Here is an 18,765-nt window from a genome sequence, read left to right on the forward strand (position 1 = left end):
GAAATTATATTTAGTCATACTATCATTTCAAATGAGCTCAACAAAATATGGTGCTAATTGCATTGTTTATTTTCTCTCAGATTTTGCTGAATATCAAAATCCAAACAGCTGACCAACCAGGATATCCTCTCCAATCATGGAGGCACTTCTAAGGAGGAAATCCGTTGATTTTCCTGTCAGGAAAAGATTTTTTCTCACAGTCATTCTCCTAAAACCTTATGTGGCTGGTTCTTCAACAAGTCTCAGAGCAGCGGTTTAAGTCAGTTAGCCCTAAAACAAATGAAATGAAACGAGAAGACGCATTTTGGGGAGTTTAAATTATCTAGTAATTCTAGGGAATAGTTGTGAGGGAGGTTTTACAGATCCTATCAGAGGGAGAAAAGCTCTGCGCTTTCGAAACATGCTTTATCTGCTCATTTTAGGAATAGTGGTGACGTGCAGTTTCCAGCAAGAGGTAATATTTTTAAATATTCGCAATATCTGGTGGTGTGTCATTGTGTTAGTTCTTGAATTGAATTGCATCTTCTCAGTAAATCATTTCACACAATCGAAATCATAGTTGTCTACAATAATTGCTTGAAGACCCATCTCTTCATCTTTTATGTTAATATCTATACTAACCTTTTCACTAATATGGGACTACATTTATGCTTTTGCTCTGAAAGTAGATTTTAAGCATCAATGTGTACTTATATTAAAGAGTTTTTTTGTTGTTGTTGTTTAATGTTTACCAGTTTTGTCAGTATATTTCTCTAATGTAAATATCTCAAATTGACAAATTACAATGTTGCCTACTGTGTAAAAGCTTAGGATCGCTCTCCTTAATACATTAATACTATGAACCGTCTGTCTCACTCTTCTAATGATACACAACGTCTGCATTTAAAAATGGAAGACAAACTTGTGCTTTACCGATCATTCCTCATTTTTTTGCAATCACTTGCTCTCTGTTGAACCCACTATCTCCTTCTTAGCTGTCTTGTGTGCCTGGGATTTTCTTTTCTAACTTTCAATTATGCTTATAATGCATTTCAGACCCCTCACCCCCGCTGTGATGAGCATCGCTTTCTTCAGTACTCCTCTCCCTGCACTTCCTGTGCTGCGGCCTCTGCAGTCACCTGTCCCAGGGGCTTCAGGAGGATCACCACGGACATTGGGAATGCCAACTGCAGGTATCTTTATTAAAGTAACACTATGCAACAATTTGACACTTTTTGAGATATGGTTTTACAGGCAACTAGTTTTGGTACCATCCTCAAATTCATTTTTATAGCATATGGTCATGTGAAGGACAGATTGTAGACTTCAGGTATCTTTATTAGGACAACCTGATGGCCCATTTTAATTCATGAGTGGTTTACAGTGTTTTTTTTTTTTTTAAAGTAATACTTAGTAATACAGTGTATTCAGTGCCAAGTTGATCCCGGTAAAAAGACAATACAGGGTTATGGGTTACTGGTAGTGCAGAAAGACAGCAAGGACCAAGGTGCCCACGGTCTTGGGAATGCTGGAAAAGAGTTTTAAAATCCCATTTTCTCAGGCCTGGAAAGGTTTTGGATGAGTCATGAAAGGAGATTTTGTCATGCTTAGATTGACTCTTAATTGACTCTATGTTCTTATGTTATTGTATTCCTCCTTTAATATTTTTTGTTGTGCGAATTTCTGCAGCATGATGCCGTTTCTACTTGAAAAGCCATTGCCTAACTAGCCTATTACAAAAGGAATGGAATTTTTATTTAATAATTAGGCTCATCCTGTGAAGTAAAGTATGCCATTTGGTGTACTTATAGGTTTTGAAAGGTCATGAAAATTTCATTAAGGGTCTTTGAAAAAGTAATGGAAAAGTTTGGAAATGTCAGTACAAATGGGCGGGAATTGTCATGGATAATCAGTTTGTAATACAGGAAATCATCCTTTAGAAATGCTCATGTCAAGTAATTTCATCTCCTTTGTAAAAAAAACATTATTCAATGTCTAACAGACAGGGTTATTATCGTAAATGTATACGGAAATAAAAGCAAAAAAAAACTAAGGGCTTTAAAACATTAAAACAAACTGAAGAAAACTGTGTGGTGTGCGATATGCCCGTCAGACAAAATGAGATTATGAGCATGAAGTCAAGGGCCCCTTGGCCCTCCCGGATGCACACAGTGCCCAGCAAGAAGCAGCTTACAATCCAACCACCCGGTGCTTACATGACATATTTATTGAGGCACACTACATCAACACATGATGCAGTAAGCTACAGTATTTTAGGCAGTAGCTGTGTCTGTTAATTTTGTTCCTGGCCCGGTGTGCCTTGCGACTGACCAAGCCTGACCTTTCACAACCAATCAAAGAAGGCAGGCTTGCTTAACGTATTATAGTATTAAATCTGGACATACATATGCATGTTTTTTTTCAGTTAAATTACCAGGCATGATACAAGACTATAGAGACTTTAAAGAAAGTTTAATCACTGTTCTATATTAAAGCTCTGGAAACTTTGAATGGTAACTATACGTCAACCCTAATAAATAAGTGTTAATTGAACCCTTGCTGCTCATCGATAGAGGCTGCTACAGTGAGTGGATTTAGACAGGCAAGGATATAAATTAACAAAATAAACGTATTCTCTCTTTTGGTCAAGTCTAATGAATTCCGTGGTAACAACTGTATCTGTAGAACTAGCAAGCTGGCAAGTTAGCATGCCTGGAATCAGAAACAGCTCATAACATGTGTGAGAATGTGGGGAATACATCCTAATGTATGGCCCTCCAGTGGAGAACATGTGTGGTGCCATATAGGTGCCCTTACAAAAGGATACGTAAACTTGAGGTTCTCTACTGGTGCCGTTCTGTTAAAAAAAAAAACTTCATGAGATGCCCTCTTAGATGTCCTTCAAAGTGACGATGAAGTGCTCTTACACCAGAGAGAAAAAAAAGTCGCAGTAAAGAACATGACTTGCAGTCTCCCTTATAACATGCCTTAGAGGGTAGGCTTTCCCAAACTGGGTACCACCAAATATGTTGATGATATTTTGAATTTACCTTTGAAACCATGTGTACACTCAAACACATTGTGTCTGGGGCTACAGTCCCAACCATTTGATTAATAGTCTCAGATCTTGTCATTACAATCATGTATTAAAGCCCTCAGAAATAATATGATATTGTTGATCAAAAACACAAGTACATTTTTAAGCAGCAGATCTACTTTATGCTACTTGGCACATGTGCATTTTGTGTGAGCATGAGAGGCACCGAGCGAGAGAGGGAGAGGGAGAGAAAGAGAGAGCGTGCGTGCGTGAAAAAGCCCACTAGTTACAGAGCTTGTCCTTGTTGGCATCTGGTGGTAGTGTTGTAGCGAAACAACCTCTTCAAACCTTAGAGATGATACTTCAATGAGTTAAAGTAGTGGTTAAACTGATTCTGATATTTCTCTGCTTTCTTAAGTTACACTGTGCAGATCGGACAGCGTGATTTTATCCTACCAGGTTGCTCACATACTTGTGGAAAAGTGGTCACAGAGCGCAGGTGCTGCCCAAACTTCTGGGGTCCTCGGTGTCTGCGTAAGTATTAGAGTTTGACATTTTGTACGTTTGTTCTTCAGTCACTGACTGACAAAGGTCTCTGTGGTTACAGTGTTGAGTGCTTGTCTCATTGGACAGAAATGTATTATAACAGTAATGCCACAAAGAGGAGTAGTGAAAAAGTTCAATCACAGTCACCTGAAATCAAAGACATTCCTCACAAGTGTGACCAGACTATACTTTGTTTTGATGCCAGTAGGTAACGTATAATTTAGCTCGGAGGGTCAAAAAAAAGATAGTTTTGATGTTCTGGAAGAAAATATCAGAACTCAACAGTTCCTACTGTACTGAAGTGTACCCAGAATGTCCTTGACTCACTGAGAAGTGGTAAGAAATGAAAGCATTCCTGAATGATAGGGATCACTTTGTGAGGTTTGGCTATCAAATATGATGTTGTGTATTTTCATAGCCTGTCCCAGTTGGTCGGAGAAGCCATGCAACTGGCATGGCACCTGTTTGGATGGAACCACGGGAAATGGTACCTGTGTATGCAAGGTGGGAACTACATTTTTACAACTACACATCCATATAGTGTCATTTCCAAGTGGGTAGTAGTGGGTAGAGGGAACACATAAGAGGCATAAGATTGTTTAGGAGTGCAAAATGGCCTTCTAAATAGTTTCCACTGGCTAAGAAACTGCATATCAGTTGCATCTGGTGCATTAATGTAGCGCAAATCGTTCTGGACACATTTCCACATCCCTGCAAACATGATCATGTGGACCATGTGTGAGAGTTCAGTGTGCAGAGTGAGCCAGGGCAAACTCAAACCAATCCCACAGGGGCCACTGTGTTTTGGGGGAGGGCACACCCACAAGGGCTAGTTTCCTTTTTGCACGGAAAAACCAGGGTCACAGTGTGAGCAGAAAGTGGGAGGGTCACAGTGTGAGCAGAGAGTGGGTGGCCCACCGTGGTCTGCGGACATGTTTACTTCTTGTCATTTGTTAACTTAAGGCATGAGAAAAATCTCCTTACTGTTTCGTCTCTTATTAGTAGAGTTACAATAATGCAAACTGTATATCTACTGTCCAGTTAATCAGTAGCGTAACAGAGTTGTGATTGGCCCCAGTGCAAACATGTTTTCTTGCCCCACCCCCTCGTCCCACAAGTGCACGCACAAAACAAAACCACTCCAGACAATGGAGAAGCAAACAATTGCAATGACACCATGGAGAAGCTCACCATGCAACTTCAATCCTGCAAACCAGCGGCTGCTCTTGGTGGTGCTGATCGACACAGTATAAGCATAGAGCAAATGACAGCAACTTATAGGCCTGTAGAGGATGAACAAATGGATGACGGCACCTGATCACACGCACACATCATTCATCATCAATGGCACAGCGGCCAAATGTTACCACAGACACAGATAAGAGCAGCTGTACATTTCCCAACATATGAGAGGTAAGAATTACGCTGCTATAGATTTAAATCCCTGATCCCAATCCATAACTAAGAGAAACCTCTTTTCACCCCAAGTTCATCCTACAGGCCTTGCGCTCCGTCATTAACAGCACTGCTCAAGTCAAAATTCCTGGCTCTGCTGTTCTCTATTGAGAGTAAAGCCAATCCACTGAGTCTTTGTTGTCCCATGCTGCTCCTTGAATTAGACTTTATCAACTTGACATTAGCAATATACTTTTGAACACAGCTTTTTTGTTTGGGCTTGCGAAACATTATTTATCAATGTATCATTCATTTGCTGAAGAACATTTGCTTCTTGCTAAAAGGTTTAACCGTTGAGAGAAAATTGATGTCACGATGTTCAAACAATTGATCCCAAATGGTAGGGAGCGAGGTCTTTGGACTTACACATAGACATTTCCCAGCAAACCTTCTTTCTTCATTACTTTTGAGAAAAAAGCAACAACAACAAAAAACGTTAAAAATAAAAACAATAGGCTATAATGAAAATAGGCTATGGAGCCCTGACAGCCCCCGGACCAACAGTATTTATACTCATTCAGGCCCATGTTCCAACCCCGAGAAGTGAACTGTTAGTGGGTCTTTCTACACTCAAGCCAAGTGGGGTCAACCTTTCCATTGAAGCACTTTTACACACATAACTTCTACCACCATGTGTAACATCCAACTGCATGATTTAACTTGTTGTAATAGTGAAAGTTTAGGGGGCCTTGATAAAAAGGGTACCCAGTTTGGGATACTGGACACTTCAGTTACTGCCCCTTATATAATAAAAAAACTGATTGCATATACATGCTGTGGCATTAACCACATTTGTTTTTAGAATGGGTTCACTGGTTTGGCATGTCAAGAATGCACAAACAAAAACTCTCATGGAGAACACTGCAATTCAGGTACACATTTGTTTCTAACAGCAAATTGAGTGACAAGGATATTTCATTGTTGACAAATAGAATTGTTATATCACATTACATATCACACTTTTAAAATGTGTTTCCTAGTGTAGCCTACACGCTGTCAATATATGTGATGTAATTAATCCATGCTGTAAAGTTACTCCAGTATGCCCAACCAGTCTTCATCTTTATTAATTTAATAGAATGTAACTGTGTAAATGGGGACTGTAACTCGGGACCAGATGGTGATGGGGAGTGCTACTGTCAGCCACCATATTCAGGACCCAGGTGTGACATCGGTAAGCTGTGTTAGGTTCAGTCATTTGTTTCAAAATGATGATGATTTTTCATGAATACGAGGACTGTGGATTGTGAGGGTGACATTTTCTGATATTTTCTACTCCTTATAGTTTCTGAATCCTGTAGAAACTGCTCTGCCCATTTTTACTGCAAAGGAGAGGGTGAACATGCAGTATGTGAATGTCTTCCTGGCTTCATAAGGATTGGCCGCATATGTGCAGGTAAAGTTAGTGATCTCAATGTTCATAATTACATTTTTTGGGTCTACTGGAATAGATTTACATGCCTCAATATTCAAAAAACTATTTTGTTCCTCATACTGTACATCCCTATACACCTGTCTGAATCTGTTATGTGATTTCGTCATCTTGTAACTCTTGGCTTGAATTCCAATGAGGTGTTTGGGCAGCTGAGAAAAGTGGTTTCTGTGGGAGAGAGTTACTCCCTCTGGCGTGTACTTTGGGCTTTGTAACTTTGCAGACCGTTTATGTGCAGAAAAAGCTATATAACATGCTAAAGGAAAGGAGAAAACTGGAAAATGATAAACGGTCCTCTTTAATTGTAAGCAACTTACTAAAATAATGTATAATTGAGAACATCATATTAATAAATACAACAACATCAGTAAATAGAAAAAACTATATCTGGGAAAACTTGATTTGAAAAGTCCGCCTGCAGTCCGGTCTGCCGAAATTCACGTTCAGTCTGTTTAAGGGTTAAGTTAAGTGGGACCAACATTTGATTTTTATGTCTGTTAACAGGTGTATGCTTTTCTGGTTCCTGTGATAAGAATGCCGATTGCTCAGTCAAAGCTGGACGCTTTGACTGTAAATGTAAAGAGGGGTATGAGGGTGATGGGAAAGTCTGTGTGCCTGTGGATCCCTGTGCAGTAAATAACGGGGGCTGCCCGGCCGACTCCACCTTCTGTGACTATAAAGGCCCAGGCCAGGTGAGTCAGCTTCAGAAACAAATTAACAAAGTAAACAGATTCTTTTTTTGACAGATCTGTCAGAGATTGCATCAGTTCAACATTGGCAAGGTAGAGTATCATAAAATGAAAGCCATCATTTTAGATTATGATGTGGTGATATGAGGTTATGTTTGATGTGTGAAAACAGCCGAAAAGATAAAAAAATATTACTTTATATAGGCATCAACAACATTAAAGTTTTCTGTGCTGATGCCCTATAGTTTGATATCATTAACCTGGCAAAACCTACCGAGGTGGATTTGCTTGTTTTGCCATGTGTAGTGTGCCAGATTTTGACTGACTGAATGTTGACATGTCGGCAATATTTATATTGAAAGGGTATTTTTGAATAATGCACAATATTGTACATTTTTCTGGCACAAGCCCAATACATTTTGTATTTATTTATTTCCGTTTTAGAAAGTTGATATTTGGTAAATGAAATGAGGACCTTCTGATGATTTGTTGATTTCTTGTTTACTAAGTAACTTTTGTTAACTTGGTATGTTATTGTTAAATGACTTTACTTTACCTCCTCGGATGAGGGACATACATCCTATCATCCTATCCTATATGATTACTACTTTTATCATTACTTAAATGTCTGATTACTACATAAATTACAACTGAAACATTTTAACTTCTTCACAGAGGCAACACAAAATATCTCTGTCTTGGCTAAAATGGTACCTTTCTAACTGATTGGAATTTGCCAAAGCCGTTGTCTGATCCTGTTCCCATAACACAAGCCAGAAGCTGGGCTGGTTTGGGTTTATGGACTGTGACAGCTTCTACAACAGCGCTGGACTGTGGACAATTCGAGAATCATGTATTGGTTTTTGGCATCATTTTTGTAGCCAATACTTTGAGAAACAAACAGGAAGATCTAGAGAGTGTAAAATAGTTTGTAGATCAAACTTCTCAGTCCCAAGGGAGTTGGGGCCTGTCATCTTTCACCTCAACAAAAAGCCTACTGTGAAGGTTGAGCCTACCTGCAACTTTTTGTTCAGTTTTACTTCCTTTATGTACACAACTTGTACACAACAGATACATTCAAAAGATTTATGTACACAACAGTATTGTTCTAATCCCTTTAGGATCTAATCTGGTAGGCTACAAAACCCATTTTCTCGCCTCTTTCCCATTTGCTGACTGGGAATTGCATCTCAGCACTCAGTACCTTTACCAGATGAGTTTGTAGTTTTCACTAGTCCAAAAACTAAAGCTCTGGATTTGCTGTTTTCTCCACAGGCTGTGTGTTCCTGCTTGAGTGGAATGGAGAGCTCTAACCCCTCTACTGGCTGTGTTCTGAAGTCTGCCTGTTCTGACAGCACCTGTCACAGTAGTGCTCAGTGTCAGACTGGACAGGATGGGATTCCCAGGTTGGTATAGGCAGTCTTGTTGTGTGCAAGATAGAAGGATGGACAAATATAGTCACCTTGCTGTCTTTTAAGCCATTAATCACCTGTGAGGGACCGGGCGGTCACTCCACATTGTTTTGGGAGGTGGCGATTGGACTGAGTGGGGTAGTTGGGAAGAAGGGTGCAGGAGATGGTGGCTTTCATGTAAAAATATATTCTTATTTATTTATATGTGGGATTCTTTTGTATCCACCCCAAAACATGTATGTATACACACAATAAACAAACATAATCAAAAAACACACAGACGCAAACAAAGTGCTACAGACACTAGGGAGAACTAGGTATATTCTTGAGCATGCTAGGCACAGATTAATCATTCACAGGTTAACAGAGACATATTCACAGCACAGGTTCATAAGGATCATCTTCACAGCACAGGTTCACAAGGAACATCTTCACAGCACTGGCTCACAAGGAATATATTTAGAAAGCTCCATTTCACTAGGAACATATCTTAAGCACATAACAGTATCCACACAGCTAGATACTAAATCCACTTCACCTCACAGCAGGTAAGTGTTTCTTAAACGCAAACGCCTTTCACAGTCTCTCATGCCTGTTCGCAAATATCTCCCATGGCCATCTAAAGAGAGTCTCCCCTCATGAACATGAGGCGCCCTTTTAATAGGGGCAGCCTGCTGGGTTCAATTGAACCAATTTGGTCTCCCGGGTCCAGCCACTATGGTGGGGGAGCCCGGATCCAACCATTGTGGCAACCTCACACCTGGGCCAAACTCCTCATGAGTCACAGTGAGAAGGGGGAGGGAATTTCACCTTCTCACATCACCCTATCATCCATGCCATGAAATCAAATGTCCATAGATTCTTAATTGTCTATAATTTTTTGGGTGTACAAAATGCTTTCTCTTTCAGTTGTCTGTGCACTCCTCAGCAAGTTGGTGATGGATACAGATGCTATGGCACAATCATGGAGAGGATTGTAGAATTGAACCATGCTGGCGAATTGACTGGAGCAATCACATTATTTGGTAGGATTGTAGATTTTTTTTTTTTTGTCATTTTAGTATACAGGTGTCAGATTTTACTTGTACTAATGTGATAAATAAACACAAAATATTCTACACAGCGGCTGAATACAGAAAATAACCTTCTCTTCCTTCTCTTAGGGAAAGGGTGTGAATTAAGTTTGAGCCAGCGAGGGCCGTTCACAGCTCTCGTGCCTTTTCTGCATGTTGCATTAGCAGTGAGTAAAGTGGCATAACTAGTGAGATACTTGCTGGAGGTAAGTCAAACTATCATGTTTTGCTAACTTCTTTTGAACATACCTTTTGCATCTAGGGAGTGTCTGAATCATCACTGTGCAAACATCACCTTATATTGGGCCAGCATCTCTCCAGGGAGCTTGAGGGCAATGACATATGGACGTATAGTGGAGAGACAATCCGGTTTAAAGCGGACATGGTATTTCTACTTTAAATGTTGCCTCTTTGTTGTTGAATTCAGGGAAATTTGTATCTGATTTTACCCTTATTAACCATTACTTTATATCTACAGCAATTTATCTTCATGAGGGACCCAGACACGTTGTTTACAATAAAGGAAAGTAATCTCGTTGCATCTAATGGAATAATTCATATAATTGACAAGCCAATCACAAATCTCCCAGCTGTTGCTTCAAGCAACCCTCAGGTACACATATTTAACAAAGCTTGATTTTCCTAAATGTCATAATGAACCATTTGTATGGTTAGTTCATCCTGTAAATGACACCTGTTTTTGAAAAGATTTTCACACATTTTCAAAAATATTATTTTTCTGAAACCTCATTCATAGCCTACTGTTGTGTTGTCCTTTGATGTTTTGTGTTTGTAGTTCTCCAGCCAGACTATTGGAGACATCCTTGCAGAGAACACAAGATTTAATCGATTTGTATCTCTAGTTGATGTAAGCGAAATTGAAAGATCTTTTTTACAATGTGTCAAAATGGTCATTTGAATTCCACGGAATTAACGGAACAATTGTCGCTAACGAGATGCTAGCGGAGAAAACTAGCAAAACCTTGTGCTTACTTTGACACTATGACAAACTAGTTAGTCAACAACTGTCCTAACACAGTCAAACATCAAGCAAGTGCAACACAAGACAAAGCAAGACGGCAAAGAAGCTACTTACTAGTTCAAAGACAGTAGAAACCGGGCGGCTTCAGGCAAACCTACACGCAGTAATATGCCTACGGACCCTGGTATTGCAATGGCAAGCGATTCTCCTTACCCCGAACCCTGAAGTACAATTACTGCATAATGCCACTTAAAATATGCAGCCTGTAATTCTGGTTGTTGATACTTGAGCTGAAAAGCCAATCTAACAAAAAAACTCTTCACTGCTGGGCTCCTAAAGCAATGTTTTGATTGGCTGGAGTTGTTTATGGCCTGGTCCGGAAGTTTTTTTTTATAGCTCACACACTGAATGGACAGCTAGAGGAGCCTTAGGAGCAGCTGAATTTGACAAAAAGTGTAATACATTAGCATCGCACACACCACCTTTAATGCCATTCATGTAGACAAACAGGTCTCACACTATAATTGGACTGTACCAGTGCCATCAGTGTCATCAGTCATCCATGCTTTAGCTGCTCTTCTACTAGGGAATAAGTGTAGCAGGATAACATATTTCTTTATTTTTTTACACATAATTTATACATAAATACATGGGACTGAAATACATCTTTGCCTTTGGGATTGACATGTATTTGTGCCCTTGTTAGAATTGTGGAGCACCTATGCCCTTAAGAGGTCCTGGACCATTAACAGTGTTTGTTCCCACCAACAACGCAATCGACCGATTCAGGGATGGCAGTGTCCTGTACATGCTGTCAGATGTGAGTACCTTGGGCCTTTTTATTCCCACTGTCTTTATGGTTTGCTTTAAAAATGTGTTTAATTTTTGCAATGGTAAAATTATGCTTTCTTTCTTCCTTTCTTCGTGAAAAAAAAATACCCAATAAATCCTGACATGCCCTGAAGGCCAGACACAAGCTGCAGGAACTCCTAAAGCACCACATGTTCTCAGAGGCAGCGGTAATCCCTTCTTTTTGTCTGTATTGTTATCTCAACATCCTACTGTATATATATATAGTTTTGTACTGATATTATCTAGGCTATTTTTTTTAGGATGTGTGTGTGTGTGTGTGAGTATTTAGTAAGCATTGCATGCTATTGTTGTTTCCTCTACATACATTTGTGAATATGAAAAGGCTTATTTGACAGGCCAACTTGCGAATGGTATGGTTAATCAGGCTGAACCACCTCGTCTCTCAGACTGCCCATGCCTTTGTGCTCTTTGCTTATTTGGTTTTGCTGTTTTACAGCTTACAGTAGACCAGCTGGCAAGTATGCCTGAGATTCATTCCATGGCCAAGCAAGTTATCAACATCAACATCACCAGAGATGTATGTGAGAGACACCTCATCATTGCAATATGCTTGTACTTAAATGTTTGTGCTCCCTCATCACTTCTGTTTGTCTTTTACAGGGAAGAATTTTGTTAGGTGAAAAAGGAATACCCCTTGCAACTAAGGATATTATTGCATCCAATGGTGTTATCCATCTCATTGATGGGGTCCTGGTCCCACCCTCCATTGTCCCTATATTGCCACATAGATGTAATGTCAATGAAAGCAAAATCATTCAAGTGAGTGTTTGACATATTCACGTATATTTAATATAATAAAACAAAATAAATGAATCACTTAGCGCTGCGTTATTGAATTAATATTCATGTTCTTAGCTTTTGTGTGTATTCACCATTTACATATGGAAATTATAAATGTGGTTGTAAGTGTCATTGTAGTCTTTTCATAATTCATGTATGTTATAGATTAAAGCATGCCAGTTATTACAGTCACATGTACACACATATACAAGAGTTACAAAATAGCATCAGACTTTTTTTATTGGTCTACAGGGTCCATGTGTGCGATGTAGCTATTTGTTCAGCACTGATTGCCCTCCTGGCAGCACTGAGGTGGTAAGATGTACATTTCATGAATTATTATATCTATAGTTTATTGTGATGATGAATGTGAACCCATAGACAAATCCGTTGACCGATTTGTGTGATCTGCCATGTTGCGGTGCAGCGATATCTGCAGTGGCAAGTTCTAGTGTCTGCTGCTATGGGGCGCCGTTTGTAAAATGTTGCACGTTCTAAAATCCTGCTCAGTTTTGGCACATTTAGCATTATAATACGGGGGAAAAAGCACGACAATATTCACATGTCACCTTTTCAAACATTTAGAGAGAAATTGTTGTTTAAGTTGTTGTAAATAAATGTTAATGTTAATGTTAAATGTTATATGTAAATGTTATATATATATATATGTAAATGATAAATGTAAACGTAAATATTAAATATAAACTTAAATGTTTAATGTTATATATAAATGTTAAATATAAGTGTTAAATGTAAATGTAAAATATAAATACTTAAATGTAAACGTAAATGTTAAATGTATATCTAAATGTTAAATGTCCGAATTATGTTCAGTCTACATTTAAGATTTGGCGCCAAACATTACAATATTTACGGTAATTCGCTCGTGAAGCAACGGGTTTTTGAATGGAGAAAAGCGCGGTCTTTTATTCACGAGATAACGACAAGACAACAAGATGGCAAGTCCAAATGAATTAGATTTAGCTTTAATTATAGAGAAAGCTGTTGCAGCTGGCGTTAGGGCGGCTCTCCAAAACCGACCTACATTGGGAACAAGTGCTGTAACCAACACCACATCCCGCTCCACGAGCGAATTACCGTAAATATTGTAATGTTCTGGCGCCAAATCTTAAATGTAGACTGAACATAATTCGGACATTTAACATTTAGATATACATTTAACATTTACGTTTACATTTAAGTATTTATATTTTACATTTACATTTAACACTTATATTTAACATTTATATATAACATTAAACATTTAAGTTTATATTTAATATTTACGTTTACATTTATCATTTACATATATATACAGCCGCGGAAAAAATTAAGAGACCACTTCAAAATTATCAGTTTCTCTGGTTTTACTATTTATTGGTATGTGTTAAAGTAAAATGTTCATTTTCGTTTTATTCTATAACCTACTGGCAACAATCCTACCAAATTTCAAATAAAAATATTGTCATTTAGATCATTTATTTGCAGAAAAATGACAATTGGTCAAAATAGCAAAAAAGATGCAGTGTCTTCAGATCTCGAATAATGCAAAGAAAACAAGCTCATATTCATTTTTAAACTACACAATACTAATGCTTACACTTAGGAAGAGTTCAGAAATCAATATTTGGTGGAATAACCTTGATTTAAAATCACAACTTTCATGTGTCTTGGCATGCTCTCCACCAGTCTTTCACATTGCCGTTGGGTGACTTTATGCTACTCCTGGCGCAAGAATTCAAGCAGCTCGGCTTCTTTTCATGGCTTGTGACCATCCATCTTCCTCTTGATCACATTTCAGAGGTTTTTTATGGGATTCAGGTCTCGAAATTGGGCTGGCCATGACAGGGTCCTGATCTGGTGGTACTCCATCCACACCTTTACTGGCCTGGCTGTGTGGCATGGAGCATTGCCCTGCTGGAAAAAACATTTCTCAGAGTTGGGGAACATTGTCAGAGCTAAAGGAAGCAAGTTTTTCTTCCGGGACAACGTCTTACTTTGCCTGGCTGAGGTTTGTAAAAGACCATAAGGATTGAAAAAAGCGGACTGGAGGGTCTTCTAGTTCGTCTTCTCTGATGAGTCCAATTTTCAGCTTTGCCCAACACATGGTCGTCTGATGGTTAGACGGAGACCTGGAGAGGCCTACAAGCCAGAGAGTCTTGCACCTACTGTGAAATCGGACTCATCAGAGAAGACGAACTTAGAAGAACCTCCAGTCCGCTTTTTCAATCCTTATGGTCTTTTACAAACCTCAGCCAGGCAAAGTACAACGTTGTCCCGGAAGAAAAACTTGCTTCCTTTTGCTCTGACAATGTTCCCCAACTCTGAGAAATGTTTTTTCCAGCAGGGCAATGCTCCATGCCACACAGCCAGGCCAGTAAAGGTGTGGATGGAGTACCACCAGATCAGGACCCTGTCATGGCCAGCCCAATTTCGAGACCTGAATCCCATAAAAAACCTCTGAAATGTGATCAAGAGGAAGATGGATGGTCACAAGCCATGAAAAGAAGCCGAGCTGCTTGAATTCTTGCGCCAGGAGTAGCATAAAGTCACCCAACGGCAATGTGAAAGACTGGTGGAGAGCATGCCAAGACACATGAAAGTTGTGATTTTAAATCAAGGTTATTCCACCAAATATTGATTTCTGAACTCTTCCTAAGTGTAAGCATTAGTATTGTGTAGTTTAAAAATGAATATGAGCTTGTTTTCTTTGCATTATTCGAGATCTGAAGACACTGCATCATTTTTGCTATTTTGACCAATTGTCATTTTTCTGCAAATAAATGATCTAAATGACAATATTTTTATTTGAAATTTGGTAGGAATGTTGCCAGTAGGTTATAGAATAAAACTAAAATGTACATTTTACTTTAACACATACCAATAAATAGTAAAACCAGAGAAACTGATAATTTTGAAGTGGTCTCTTAATTTTTTCCGCGGCTGTATATATAACATTTACATATAACATTTAACATTAACATTAACATTTATTTACAACAACTTAAACAACAATTTCTCTCTAAATGTTTGAAAAGGTGACATGTGAATATTGTCTTGCTTTCCCCCCCGTATTATAATGCTAAATGTGCCAAAACTGAGCAGGATTTTAGAACGTGCAACATTTTACAAACGGCGCCCCATATGCTGCTGCCTGCTGACAGCAGCATGTGTAGTAAGATTGACCCTATTAGGCAGTGGCCCCTAGTTACAGATGAAGGTACCTTATATGGATATTAACGTTTATTCAAATTTGACATATTAATTAGACAACAGTAGCCAGAGGTAGATTATGGAGAAATAGAGAACAAACTGACCACTTGACCATATGCCACATTTCAAGTGATGAAGCGTAATATATTGTACCAATGTCAGGGTACTAGCTAGACATTATAATCATTCACAAGTTGCTTTTAACTATTACAGACCAGTTACATTAGTAAATCAATAAAATATACAAATGTAGGTTTTAAAAAAAATAATATTCAAGATTATTTTTGTTATTGGGAACAAAGCCCTTTCTGTTAATATTTTTCCGCTTCTGGCAAACATCTTGGTCCTCTGCACACCGAGGGAATCAATGTATGGAGTATGGTCACAAAAAGGGGTACTCGTCAGGAAGTAAAAGCTTGTGTATTTGGCATTCAGTGTTTTTCCAAAGTTTATGTTTCTGTTGGAGCAGCTGAGAATTTCACAGATTCTTGCAGATTTCCTAGACATCATTGTCAAAAGTAACATTACATAGAAAGTAAAGGTAAAAGTAGAAATGTGTATAGTGGATAGCTTGCATTCACACATGCGCATATTGTAGGGATAGTGAACTTCTGGTACTTTACTGGATTCATCTACTATATAGTCGACATTATGGAAGCATGTGAAGGAAACCTTCACTTTGTTGGTATAAATTGCAGTTATAGGTTTGGTACAGTGTATACGTACACATTATGGCAATAGATTTCTTATTCCTGCTACTGCTACAGGAAGCACATTTGAAGGGATGTGAAGCTCCTCCTGTCCCACCATTTTCTGCCAAGATCCTGGGATGTGCCAAGTATTGTAACGTAACAAAAATGGTAGGTTGTCATATTATAACATTCTAGTACTTCCCAGGCCCTAGTGATGCCTGGCCTAATTTGTGTTGATCCTTTTAAACAGATCTCTGATGATATTGGTTTTCCCAGAGAGCAGATTGCTGTAAAGGATTCTATGGACCAGACTGTAAACCTTGTCTTGGGGGCTTCAGCCATCCCTGTTATGATAAAGGAACTGTAAGTACAGTTCCAAACAGCACATGACTTTGAATTTTCTTCTACAATAATAGTCTTTACACATTTGTCTGTATCACTTCATGCATATTTCATAAAGCAGCTCTCCTTACGATGCATTACTGCCTGTATCAATGCATTACTGACTGTATCAACGCATTACTGCCTGTATCAACGCATTACTGCCTGTATCAACGCATCACTGCCTGTATCAAATCTTTTGAAATGTTTGTAGTGCGTTGATGGTATCCAAGGCAACGGCAGCTGCCTGTGTGCCCCAGGCTTCACGGGGGTAGCCTGCCACATCTGCTCAGATCCCAACAAACATGGAGAGAATTGTGATGAAGGTTTGGTTCTTTCAGTAAACTCGATACAATTACAAATGTTATAGTAACACTTTCTATGATAACCTTATGACCTAGTCTATGACGTCCTCATAATATGTCATGAGGGCCACCATATGCATTTGCTTCTATTGGCAGAAATAAAGCATTATACTCTCTTGCCTTTATGACAACAAATCACTTCATGTAACTACGTGTCATTTTGCATACTTTTACCATACTTCCTTTAACATCTCACTGTGTATACGTTTAAAAAAGAAAAACTCACGTAAGGCTAGACTTTCTAAACAATGTAATTTCTTAATGCAGAACGTCTGAGGAAGGCAAATTAAATGGTCTTTGGAATAACTGCTTTTACTTTGCTATGATTATTAGTTTTACTTAAGATTAAGCTGGACAGTTAGGCAGTCAGTCAGTCCGTCCCTCCGTCCCATTACACTGAAATGATTGCATCGCACAGTTCTGTTACTTTCTGTTCTGACAGTGTCAAAGCTTGTTAAAGATTCATAACGTTCACATGCTAACTTTCACCCAATCTACTTGTGCAGACTGCCATTGTCTGCATGGTGTATGTGACAACCGGCCAGGCAGCCAGGGAATCTGCAGGCGGGCCTCCTGCCTTGAGGGGCACTCAGGGGACTTCTGTGACAAGTCGGTCACTCCCTGCAACTCAGATGGAGTTTTCGAACACTGTCACATCAATGCCTACTGCACCTACAGTGGCAGCAACACTATGTGAGTGACATACAGCATTCTCCACTGATTTATTATTACTACACATTATTACTAGCTATATAGAAATTTGCAACACGATGTCCTCGCTATCTATTTAAATCTATTGAATGCCTCCTTAATCGTATTTATGCTACCAGACTAAGGCATTAAAACATTTTGTCACTACTATTAGATGATTTACCATGTATGCTTTTCAAGTGTCTCTGTGGATGACTTCTATATTTCAGATGTGTATGTAGAGCAGGTTATGAGGGGGATGGACACTCCTGCGCTCCCGTTAACCTCTGCTTGAAGCCTATCAGAGGGGGTTGTGCCTCAAATGTATGTTTCCTAAGTCTTTGTTTCTAAGCTGCAGTATTTTAGCTTGGCAGTTCTTCATAGTAGAAAACATTCATATTGCATTAGCTGTCGTTTGCAGCATTACATGTATAAAATATAGCCGGTCTGACTCAGCCGCTTGTAGATCCTCAGCCTTTTTAAGTTAGTCTCATGTGCCTTTATTGCAGGCCCAGTGTGTGTATGCAGGCCCAGGCAACACATCATGTGTTTGCAATGAGGGCTGGACGGGTGATGGAGAAGTCTGTGCTGAAATTAATAGCTGCCTGTTGGAAAATCGAGGAGGTTGCGATAAAGATGCAGAATGTGTCTCTACAGGCCCTGGACAGGTATTCCCATTACGTTTAAGCACTATAAGTCATGTACTTTTATTTGATTTTACATCTGTATATCATTGCATAGTAACACATTTATTATGTTGATTACCGGTTTGCTTATACATTAGGTAAGAGGTCATTCTGTAAGATTCTCTATAGGTAGCCAACAGATCCCAAATCCCAACATTAATGTCAGTATGATACTCTGTACTTCAAAACCAAAGAAAACCGAATATTCCAGACCCCTATGGTACAGGGATGCTGCCGCTTGCTCCACTGCTCCCCTCAAACTAGTCCTATTTGATTGCTGTGGTAACAGTGATTTCAGGTGGTAGAGAATTGGTTCAGCAATCTGAAGATTGCTAGTTGTATCTTGCAGGCATGAGAATCACTCACCTTTCAGCGAAATTCGCCGTTTTGAAAACAAAATAGGTGACCTACGTGAATCGTGTAGATTCGATGAGTTTTGTTTTTTTTGGGGGGGGGGGGGGGGGGTTATTTTTCATATTC

General features: G+C 39.1%; 1 protein-coding gene across 1 annotated transcript in view; it reads left to right on the forward strand.

Annotated features, from left to right (window-relative positions):
* Positions 1-400: 400 nt before the first annotated feature.
* The window catches only part of stab1 (stabilin 1), a gene marked incomplete at its 5' end in the record, with an annotated part of 62,034 nt that continues 43,669 nt past the window's right edge, over positions 401-18,765 (forward strand). The window contains 25 exons of the mRNA XM_080846104.1: positions 401-454; positions 1,036-1,172; positions 3,435-3,550; positions 3,981-4,066; positions 5,820-5,889; positions 6,096-6,191; positions 6,303-6,413; positions 6,954-7,141; positions 8,414-8,544; positions 9,460-9,575; positions 9,714-9,790; positions 9,886-10,008; positions 10,102-10,236; positions 10,420-10,491; positions 11,312-11,425; positions 11,571-11,624; positions 11,915-11,995; positions 12,079-12,237; positions 12,511-12,573; positions 16,239-16,331; positions 16,440-16,526; positions 16,759-16,870; positions 17,416-17,602; positions 17,830-17,923; positions 18,109-18,267. Coding sequence (XP_080702230.1) covers positions 401-454; positions 1,036-1,172; positions 3,435-3,550; positions 3,981-4,066; positions 5,820-5,889; positions 6,096-6,191; positions 6,303-6,413; positions 6,954-7,141; positions 8,414-8,544; positions 9,460-9,575; positions 9,714-9,790; positions 9,886-10,008; positions 10,102-10,236; positions 10,420-10,491; positions 11,312-11,425; positions 11,571-11,624; positions 11,915-11,995; positions 12,079-12,237; positions 12,511-12,573; positions 16,239-16,331; positions 16,440-16,526; positions 16,759-16,870; positions 17,416-17,602; positions 17,830-17,923; positions 18,109-18,267 — 2,715 coding nt within the window. The remainder of the gene's footprint in view (positions 455-1,035; positions 1,173-3,434; positions 3,551-3,980; positions 4,067-5,819; positions 5,890-6,095; positions 6,192-6,302; positions 6,414-6,953; positions 7,142-8,413; positions 8,545-9,459; positions 9,576-9,713; positions 9,791-9,885; positions 10,009-10,101; positions 10,237-10,419; positions 10,492-11,311; positions 11,426-11,570; positions 11,625-11,914; positions 11,996-12,078; positions 12,238-12,510; positions 12,574-16,238; positions 16,332-16,439; positions 16,527-16,758; positions 16,871-17,415; positions 17,603-17,829; positions 17,924-18,108; positions 18,268-18,765) is intronic.

This window comes from Sprattus sprattus (assembly GCF_963457725.1).
Source record: "Sprattus sprattus genome assembly, chromosome: 10".
Lineage (NCBI taxonomy): Eukaryota > Metazoa > Chordata > Actinopteri > Clupeiformes > Clupeidae > Sprattus > Sprattus sprattus.